Source organism: Pygocentrus nattereri, chromosome 17 (genome assembly GCF_015220715.1).
Source record: "Pygocentrus nattereri isolate fPygNat1 chromosome 17, fPygNat1.pri, whole genome shotgun sequence".
Lineage (NCBI taxonomy): Eukaryota > Metazoa > Chordata > Actinopteri > Characiformes > Serrasalmidae > Pygocentrus > Pygocentrus nattereri.
In genome coordinates this window covers 28,698,894-28,709,998 of record NC_051227.1, presented here as the reverse complement: position 1 = coordinate 28,709,998, position 11,105 = coordinate 28,698,894, and the positions used below count along the sequence as shown (strand labels likewise).

At 37.4% G+C, this 11,105-nt stretch overlaps 2 protein-coding genes across 2 annotated transcripts; both read left to right on the top strand.

The window, feature by feature from the left end:
* Nucleotides 1-1,624: 1,624 nt before the first annotated feature.
* On the top strand, nucleotides 1,625-2,572 carry LOC108417089 (olfactory receptor 4S1-like). The gene has a single exon (XM_017689836.2). It carries the CDS (start codon nucleotides 1,625-1,627, stop codon nucleotides 2,570-2,572), a length of 948 nt encoding a protein of 315 aa, XP_017545325.2.
* A 6,453-nt stretch (nucleotides 2,573-9,025) lies between these two features.
* LOC108426884 (olfactory receptor 4S1-like) lies at nucleotides 9,026-9,970 on the top strand. The gene has a single exon (XM_017696693.2). It carries the CDS (start codon nucleotides 9,026-9,028, stop codon nucleotides 9,953-9,955), a length of 930 nt encoding a protein of 309 aa, XP_017552182.1. The 3' UTR covers nucleotides 9,956-9,970.
* The last annotated feature ends 1,135 nt before the right edge of the window (nucleotides 9,971-11,105 follow it).

Here is an 11,105-nt window from a genome sequence, read left to right as displayed (position 1 = left end):
AGTGGTGGTGAACTGCACTTTAACAGGATGCAAAAATCAATTAAGAGAAACACTGTACGGTGCAATTTTTCAGTTGCCATTCCAAGTACATTTTAGAAATAGACCTCCATTCATATAAATTGATCTCAGTTGAGAATGTGGTTTTGAGAGGAAATTAAAATGTACATGTGTACATTTTACTCCAGAAGTGATCCTGGAGTAATACTTAATAAATAAAATAAAATTTTTGCCAAAATGTTTTACAAAACTATCACAAAACAATGTCTCAGGTATCAAGCAACACATTCATAACTCTTTTGTATGATAAGTTAATGGGATGTAGCTTTTGGAGCCATTAAATGCTTCAGATATCTGGTTCTCAATTCTGACTCTGTAAATTTCTCTAGAAAGGTACATTTCACACTGAACCACTCTGAGTGATTTTCTTTACATCTAAACCACCACATGATTAATTTTGCTAAATCAGTGGAGTTCCCCTTTAAGGTCAATCTACATGATTCCACAATAAGAAAGACACCAGGCAAAAATGGCTTTCATTGGAGAGTTACAAGACACAAACCACCGCTAACCAAATAGAACACAAAGGTACTTCTCGCATTTGCCAAAAACATCTAGGTGACCCCCAAGACTTTTAGGATAATATTCTGTGGCCTGCGAAGTCGGTGGAGCATTTTGAAAGACATGGGTTCTGCTACATTTGATGTAAAGCTAGCACTGCATTCCACCATAAGAGCATCATACCAACAGTCAAATATGGTGGTGGTTGTGTGATGGTCTGGGGTGGCTTTGCTTCTGCAGGACCTTGACGTCATAACTGATGGACCCTGCTCTCTGACTTCTGCTCTCTGTGAGAAAATCCAGAAGGAGAATGTCGCCCAGTCAGTTCATAATGTAAAGCTAAAGCGAATGTCTCAAAAAAAAAAAAGAAAGAAAATTAAGGTTTTGGAGTAGCTGAGTCAAAATCCTGACTTGAATCTGATTGAGATGCTGTGGCAGGTTAAATTAAAACACTTCTGCAAAAAAGAGAGCAAGAAAAAAAAATCCCTGACTTATCATAAGTTATCACAAACCTTTGATTGCAGTTGTTACTGCAAAGGGTGGCACAACCAGTTATTTTGTTTTGGGGGCAATAACCTTTTTACATAGGTGATATAGGTTTTAAATAAATCTTTATTTTGAGTGAAAAGAATGATCATATAGTTGGATGATCTGAAACATTTCAATAGGACAAATTAGCAAAAACAAAAGAAATCAGAGTTTTTCACAGCACTATAATACTGAATGAAGTCAAATTCACAGAGTAGCATCATTATAGACCTAACTCACTTAGGGAGCTGTTCAGTAAATTGTCTTAAGGCAATACTTCCATTTCATCAGTTGTAAACATCACGTCAGACTCCAAATATCTATATAAGCAATGATGCCAGAAAGTGACAGGCTAGAGACAGACAGCACCACTTACAATGTCCAGTAAGTTGCTATCAGCTGGCTGTGGACAGAAAACTGTACAAACGTTGCTGAGTCAGGTGGTTCTTATTTTATTGTAGTTTAAGTCAGGACAATTATGCTTTTAAGACCATTTAAAAGCGTGACATCAATTTTTGTATTCAAATGTACTGACAAAATGCCAGACAATTCCTCTAAAGAGTTCATATTCGTGCTTCATGGACTGAATGACTCAAGGACAAACAAACACATTTACTTTGCATTTGGTCTTGTTGTTTATATTGTGACTCTGTTTGTGAATCTGACTCTGATTATCACAATTATTCTGGAAAAAACACTTCATGAGCCCATGTATCTGTTTATATGCAATTTGTTTTTAAATGGAATATGTGGTGCTTCTGCTTTCTATCCAAAGATTCTTGCTGATCTTTTTTTAGACTCTAATATCATTTCATATTCAGGGTGTCTGATACAAATGTACATAATTTACTGTTATCTTTTCTGTGAATTCACAAGTTTAACAGTCATGGCATATGACCGATATGTAGCCATTTGTAAGCCTTTGGAATATCACAACGTTATGACACACCAGAAGGTGGTAAATTTGCTGGTTTTTATCTGGATATTTTCCTTACTACAGGTATCTGTTGCAATTGTACTGACAGCGCAAACACCCTTATGTGGTAATGACATTGACAAGCTTTACTGCTTTAACTGGGATGTTGTTAAGCTTTCCTGCACAGATATCACTGTGAACAATGTTTATGGGTACATTATAATGTTTTTTCAGTTTTTTCAAGCTGTGTTCATCATTATCTCATATACTCGCATCATCAGGGCTGCTTTAAAGTCCAAGACAGAGCGAGTTAAATTCATGCAGACTTGTCTGCCACATTTAATCACCATCATCAACTTCACCATTTCTGTGTTATTAGATCATATGTGTGCACGCTATGGCAAAGGTCAGGAACTGCAAGCTCTGCGCAACATCTTGGGAATAGAGTTTCTTGTTGTGCCTCCTCTTCTAAACCCCATCATATATGGGTTAAAAATGAATCAGATACGGCGCCGGTTTATGCAACTGTATAGTCACAGACTCAAAGAAGTAGATCAGAGCTTAAATTGATTGTAGACAGATTGTTGGTGTAATGCAGGTCTTGCAGAGGAACCTTGAAATGAACTTCTTCAGACAAGAACAGATGTGATCTGACAAGATCTGATATAAATGGCATGGCACAGCTGCATTTCTAATATGAATACAGCAGTACAGGTGTCCGCTGCTAAAGAGTAGTTTTCAGACTTTAGAATTAGACATTTACATCTGGCATATGTTATATAACCTGGATGGAAGAATAAGCATCAACATCAGGGGTATAAATGAAGTGACATTGTGAAAAATTGTGATGGCAATGCATTGTGGGGAATGGACATTCTATTAATTGCAATGTAATGCAACCTCATTGTTTGGAAATCAAAAATTACAAATGATCAGCACCAACAAATCAGTCCAGCAGTCCTCCTGCCCACCAGCTCTACCGTCATGACTAAGTTGTGCAGCAACATTATTATAGACATTTTCCTTCATTCGAATCTTGCTTGAAATATTGCAAAAATAATCCATCCTGAACCCAGTGTCATATTTAATCATAGGCTAAATGTATTATTAATCAACATTTTTAATGCTTTTGTGTTAAGCTTAAGATGTCTAAAATTGATATGATTAATCTGAACAAAATGACAGATACAACTTTGCAGGACCTTTAGCTGCATCACTGAACATCATGCTGTAGATTACAGTGATGTACCCTGTCTGTTGTGCCCTCAGTTGTTAATGCTGAAATTACATAGTTGATCAACATGATTTTGAAATAAAGATTGTAAACATTATGAAAAATACACTTTTTTCTTTTTATTCTTTTTCATCCTGAGGCCGAATATTATCTCTTTTCTTAGTTTTATTTACTTTTGTGTAAGTTTACTTTCATTTTATTTATTTTTATAATTTTTTTTCATTTATTCTATGCTTTTTGTGGTTTTGAGATATCGCTCTATGGTTGGCTAGACCTTTGGTCATACAGGAAACAGCGGATGATACCTAAAATAATACAAAATATGGACATTTGAAATGAAGACAAATAATAAATTAATCTTAAGGGCTTGTTTCCTGAACACTAGTTGAGCCTCTTGGATGAGAGTGCGGTGCCATTGGGGAATCCAGTAGACCAGGAGACCTAAAAGCATCTCTGAGCACTTATAAGAATTAAGTGGTACATTTACATTACAGCACTCTACATATACCTCAGACAGCATGTTTGTAACTATTTCATTTAACAGCTTTCTGTGAGGTAGTCTTCATAGGCATTAAGCTTTCATCTCTGCTTTGAACAGTATGTTCTTCTAGAACAGTGGCTTGCTGGTTCTAGAACCTCTAGAACCAGCAGGCCACTCTGTTCACAATTCTTCACTGTTTCATGTGATGTCACATTTGAGCCATCTGCCATATAAATGACCTACACAACCCTGACTGAAGACTGTCACCAGCTGGACAGAAGTTGTGCTACTGTAACATGTCATTAGTCATTATTGCTATATTACTATACATATATTTATATACACATTAACTATCCATAGATAATAAATATATACATACATATTATAATTACTGTATTACTTGTGGGGTCTCAAGCTATACTTCTTACACAGTCCAAATAATTAATAAATCAATCAATCAATCAATCAACCTTAATTATAAATCAGTGGACACTAATGGAGCCCCTCTATGTGGCCAAGCCCATACAGAAATTAAAGACTGAAAAAAAATTGTACTGTAAAAACATATCAAATGCTAAAAAAAGCAATAATAATATATAATTAAATTATTATAAAATAATTGTTTTATTATTATTATTATTAATAATAATAATTTTAAAATGCTGTGTTTTTCCACTGCAGCACCAATATAGTCAAGATGGTGATTATTAGCATATAAATGTACTTTGCATTTGGCAACTTAGTTGGTGATATCATTAATATAGATATTAAACAAGGTCTGAGGAGTGAACCTCTTAGTTATCGCTAGTAGCTCTGAATTACTTTGTTCCAGGGCCACACATTGGTGTCTATCAGAGATCATTTCTAATCCATCCCTCTGGTCAAAGCCAATATTTAATAGACTTTTTAAAAGTAAGGAATAATCAACTAAATCAACAGCTAAGCATGAGGCGTTACTTCCTTTGTGAAGTGGAATTACATGAGCTCTTTTCAAAAGGGAGTAAAATAGATAGATTAAAAATATATGTAATGTGTTCTAAAATAATCAGGGTCAATAGCCTCTGAAAAACTGAACTGTCCTCTCCTATACCTTTTTAGTGTTGCTGGTGTTAAGGGCATTAGCTACTATACTAAAAGAGTAGGGTAAATTGTAAAGAGACCCTGTCTCACATCAGAGGAGGTATCAATTTCACAGAGAGGTGCTTCCATTTTAGTATTATCAAATCAATGTCCAGTAGCTGCAAAGTGAGTATTACGTGCTTGGCAGAGCTCTCTGATCAGAAATCTGTTGATAATCAATAACAACATGAGTTGGAATAGGGACTGATTTGTTTTTGAGCAAATTAACTGTCTTCCAGAATTTGAAGAAGTTTGAAGATGAATTTGTAAATATCTGAGGGTTGATTTTATGATGTAGGAAGTACATTTATTCCTTAGTTGCCTGAAATTAAGCCACTGGTCACTGTCGCTCTTTTTTCTTGTGAGAGCCCATGAGTAGAGAGGCAGATGCCCATGTCTGTAAAGAAAGAATCTATCCTGCATGAACTCCTTGTGTGCATTATAAGCCAACGTGCATACTCGGGGTGTTACCTGTGTTGCATTTCATAATGAAACACCGTTTTACTGACTTTTATCTTGTAGGTATAACTGGACTAATGAGGCAAGTCCTAAATGTATACTTGCTTTATGCTAAGAGATTAAGTAATTCAGTAGAATGAATTCAGCATGGTAAGAATCAGAAGGATCTGCATAACCTCTCATTACCTTTATGTTACATTTCAAAGTACTAAATAAATGACATTTTGCATGTGGTCTATTGCATATTTTTATATTGCAAGAACACATTTAACAACTGAGCTCACTGTAATATGTCTTATATGCGTCCAATTTCTTCCTCCACAAGTCAGACTGCATTTAGCCTGCAATGGGAGCTTGATAAGTCCTTGAAAATCACAAAAATTAGTGTATATCTGTCTGCCCTGCGATGGACCGGTGACCTGTCCAGGGTGTATCCTGCCTTCCGCCCGAAGACTGCTGGGATAGGCTCCAGCATCCCCCCGCGACCCTGACGGAGAAGCGGCTTAGAAAATGGATGGATGGATGGATGGATATATATATATATATATATATATATATATATATATATATATATATATATATATATATATATATTACAAAACAATTAACAAGTGTTAGCTATGAACTGTGAAATGTGGAGCTGAATTCTGGAATATTTTGATATTTCTCATTATTTCATTCTACCATTTTTATTGTTTTTCATATTTTATGCCATTATACTTTTCTGCATGCTGCACCTATTATCTCAATGCCATCTGGGACACTCTGCCATACTGCTTGAGCGGTCTGATGAATGCTTTAACACTGGCTCCAAAAAGAAGAGCAAGTCACACAGAGGTGAGGTTAGCCTTGGAAACTGCATTGCAGAATCAGAGGCTATTATGCACTGAAAACACAAGAGGCCAAGGAAATTCATATATAAATTCACTACATCACCAAATGTTAAAGCACAGTTACATTATATTTAACTAAAAAAAAATAGAAAAAAAATGGTAAAAGTTTGTACATCCTTCCAGTTGCAACGTCTCAAAACTAGTTCAGCCTTAACTGACACCTTAGGGCTGGTTATTTAGGTCAAGAACTGCCTATAAAAACTGTCAAATAATGACAATTGCAGTGTGTAATAAATTATCAGACTCTTCCAACCGTGTGCTAACATTCGACAACCAGGGACTCCTCTAAGACGCTAGCTGAGAAAATTAAGCTAATTGACCTCTACAAAGCAGGGTAAGGCTATAAAAACATATCTGCCTGTATGTTTGCCAAAACGGCAAAGCAAACCTCCGTAGTAAAGGGCCTACAGAAAGGTTCGGCTGACACAAGCAGGGTGGTGCACTATTCTACTGTACAGCATTGCTTGCATGGAAGAGCCATCAGAAGAAAACATTACCAGCGGCCTCCTCATAAAAGTTAAAGTCAGAATTATACAAAACGTGTTAAAATTGGACTCTTGTGCCAAAATCACCACCTTCAAAGGTATTTTGCAGAAAAAGATCAGCATTTGAGGAAAAGAACACCTTGCAAACTGTTGATCATTGAGGTGAATCTACAATCCTATTTTCAAAAAAAGTTGGGACACTGCAAAATGTAAATGGTAACAGAATGCAATGATGTGTAAATAATTTAAACCCTATATTTAGTTGAAAACAGGAAAAAAGCACCTGGACACTTACTTTTGGAGCCATTCTGTTATAATACATGCAGAATGCGGTTTGGCATTGTCTTGCTAAAAAACAAGGTGTTCCCTGAAAAAGATGGCATTGTCTGAATGGCAGCAAATCCATCCATCCATCCATCCATCCATCCATCCATCCATCCTCAACCACTTATCCGGGTCCGGGTCGCGGGGGCAGCAGCCTAAGCAAAGAGGCCCTGGCCTCCCTCTCCCCCGCCACCTCCTCCAGCTCTTCCCGGAGGGATACCGAGGCGTTCCCAAGACAGTTGAGAGATATAATTCCTTCAACGTGTCCTGGGTCTTTGCCGGGGTCTCCTCCCCATCGGACATGTCTGGAACACCTCGCCCAGAGGCCATCCTTGCCAGATGCTCGAACCACCTCAACTGGCTTCTCTCAACGTGGAGGAGCAGCGGCTCTACTCCGAGCCTCTCCCGAATTGCCGATCTTCTCACCCGATCTCTAAGGGAGAGCCTGGTGACCCTGCGGAGAAAGCTCATTTCAGCCGCTTGTATCCACAATCTCATTCTTTCAGTCACTACCCAAAGCTCGTGACCATAGGTGAGAGTCTGAACGTAGACTGACCGGTAAATTGACAGCTTTACCTTTTGGCTCAGCTCTTTCTTCACCATTACTGCAGATGCCACACCAATCCGCCTGTCAACCTCTCATTCCATTCTTCCTTCACTCGTGAACAAAATCCCAAGATATTTAAACTCCTCCATTTGGGGCAAGAATTCACTCCCAACCCGAACATAGCATTCCACCCTTTTCCGACTGAGGACCATGGTCTCAGATTTAGAGGTGCTGATTTTCATCCAAGCTGCTTCACACTCAGTTGCAAACTGGTCCAGAGAGAGCTGGAGGTCCCAGCCTGATGACGCCAACAGGACCAGCAAATATTGCTCTAAGACCTGTATGTATTGTTCAGACATAATGGTGTCTTCACAGATGTGCAAGTCACCCATGCCATGTGCTCCCCTACACTATTATGAATGCTGGTTTTTGAACTGTGTGCTCTTAACAAGCCGGATGGTCCCACTTCTCTTTAGCCTGGAGGATGCGGCATCCATGATTTCCAAAAAGAATTCCAAATTTTAACTGTGAGACTACAGGGCACTTTTCCACTTTGCCTCCATTAATCTTAAATGAGCTCAGGCCCAGAGAAGGTGGTGGCATTTCTAGATCTTGTTTGTATGTGGTTTCTTCTTTGCATGGTAGAGTTTTAACCTGAATTTGTGGATGTAACGACAAACTGTATTCATAGACAGACACAAGACGAGAAGATCGCAGCCAGCCGATTGTTTTTTTGGCCTTGATATTATCATCAGGAGAACAGACTCAAGCAAAAAAAAGAAAATTTCCTGTATCTCAGAGATGTTATTTATATAGGCATATAAATCTATGTAATGTGTATTATAGCTTATTTAATGTTTTCTGACTTTTTTTTCATCAATGACCTCAACTGTTTCAACCATTTCTTCATTTTATATTGAGTAATGTAAAGTAGTGTATATCATTGCTGTCCAATGAAAACCATCTCCATTTTTTGCGATTTTCATTTCTCTGCATCATTTGAGCTCAGCAACTATCCTTTGCATTGTGTGAAGATTTCATGATTGAACCAATACAAATGCTCCAAAACAGCGAGAATCTCTTCATTATTATAATATAAAAATATTCTAACAAATCTCTCATGTTTTAGGAGCCATTCATGCAAAAGTCCAGGTAGATTTCAGAATGTATGCAGCAGAGAACATGTTTAATAACAAAAGATTATTTTAAAGTGGACTGACGAGGACAAACTCAATTGGTGAGCTGCTCAGTATCGTATCCTCAGAGATTTTTCTTACATCATCATTTGTAAACAGTATATGTCAGACTGTACAGTCAAACGTCTGTATATAAGTAAGACCACCAGGTGTAGAAAGTTACTGGCTAAGGGACAGGCAACACCATTATAAGACACATAAAGATGTTAGACTCTAAGAAATTACACTTTCAAGACTTTTTAAAACTCTGACATTTGCTTTTGAATTCAAAAGTACAGAGAAGAAATGATGCTAAATTCTTCTGGAGAGTTCATGTTTGTGCTTCGTGGACTGAATGACTCAAGGACAAACAAACACATTTACTTTGCATTTGGTCTTGTTGTTTATATGGTGACTGTGGTTGTAAATCTAACTCTGATTATCACAATCATTCTGGAAAAAACACTTCATGAGCCCATGTATCTGTTTATCTGCAATTTGTATGTGAATGGAATATGTGGTGCTTCTGCTTTCTATCCAAAGATTCTTGCTGATCTTTTTTTAGACTCTAATATCATTTCATATACAGGGTGTCTAATACAAATGTACATAATTTACTGTTATCTTTTCAGTGAATTCACAAGTTTAACAGTCATGGCATATGACCGATATGTAGCCATTTGTAAGCCTTTGGATTATCACAGCATCATGACACCCCAGAAGGTGGCAAATTTGATGGGTTTTACCTGGTTCTTCTCCTTTCTAGAAACAATTATTGGGGTTGCACTGGCAGCTCGACTACCTCTGTGTGGTAATGTCATTGAGAAGATCTACTGCTTTAACTGGGATGTTGTTAAGCTTTCCTGCATAGATGTCACTCTGAACAATGTCTATGGGTATATTCTAATATTTTCTCACTTTTCCCAATGTGTGTTTATCACTGTCTCATATATTTGCATTATCAGGGCTTCTTTGCGTTCTAAGACGTGTCTGCCTCATTTAATCACCCTCATCAACTTCACTATTTCTGTGCTGTCTGATTCTTTGTGTGCGCGCTATGTACAAGGTCAGGAAGTGCAGGCTTTGTGGAATATCTTGGGAATGGAGTTTCTTGTTGTACCTCCTCTTCTAAATCCCATCATATATGGAATAAGGGTGGCACAGATTCGCAGCCGGTTTGTAAGAATGTACAGCCATAAAATCAATTTTCGTACATCAGTAGCACACCAAGGGTAGAACCTGACTTAGTTTGCATTACAAATGACCTAATGCATAATTCTAAGGTTGTTCATTTTAAATGTGTTAAAATTGTGTAATTATGCTTTTAGAAAGAAAGAGTTGCACATTTTTGTGTTCTTAGAAATTCAGATATGCATGGGTGCTGAACTTCTGCAAGCCACCATATAAATATGAAACAGCAAATGTTGACCAAAAAATAATGTATGTGATAAAAGGAATAATGTCTATGATGACTGGTATTCTACTTTACATTACACTGAAAAATTCTAAACAAATTAAAATCAGTTACAGTGTTATGTATAAGTTTGAACATCTCTGGTTATTTTGATTCTCCAAGTGAAACTTATAAAAAAAAAAACTGTAGACTTGAATACGACACTTCTCTGCAAATCTTAATGCACAAGTTCTATTTTATTCACTGAGTTTAACATATTGAAAGAAAAAATCTAAAACATGCAATGGTGCATGGTGGTGTGGTGGGCAGTGCTGTTGCCCCTCATAGTAAGAAACTCCCCAGCTGAGTGAAAGGTCCTTTCTGTGTGGCCTTTACACGTTCTCCCTGTGTCTGTGTGGGTTTCCACCAACAGTCCAAAGACATGTAGTCAAGGGAACTGGAGATGTTAAACTGCCCCTAGGCAGGGGTGTAAGGAGTACTGAAAATCCCTACTCAAGAACGAGTACTCTTACTGTAGTGATAGTGATAATTTAAGTATAAGAATTAGTAAATAAAATTACTCACGTAAATGAGAACATTTAAAAACGACTTAAGTACTTCGTTTCTTTTTCGCATTTCCGCTGTCACAACCTGAACGGATTTCTGAGCTGACTCAGTAACATCACTAGAAATAACCTGCACAGAAAAACACTATGATAATATGTGGGAAAACATTCTGAGAGCTGAAAGCTCTGCTAGTGCACATTTAAACACCCTTCTGTGAGCTGCGTAAGGAACAAGGTTTACAATACACTGCATGTGTTTCATGGTTAGATTATAGATATGTCCTAGTTTATGTTTCCAATAAAGTATTTTAGAGTCCCTGAAAGACTGCGCAGAGGCTGGCACTGTTTAATTAAGGGTATTTAAAAGGGAAAAAAAACTGAGTCAAAATGGTCATTTTAGTGAGTCCTGCTGCCCATCAGCTCCCTG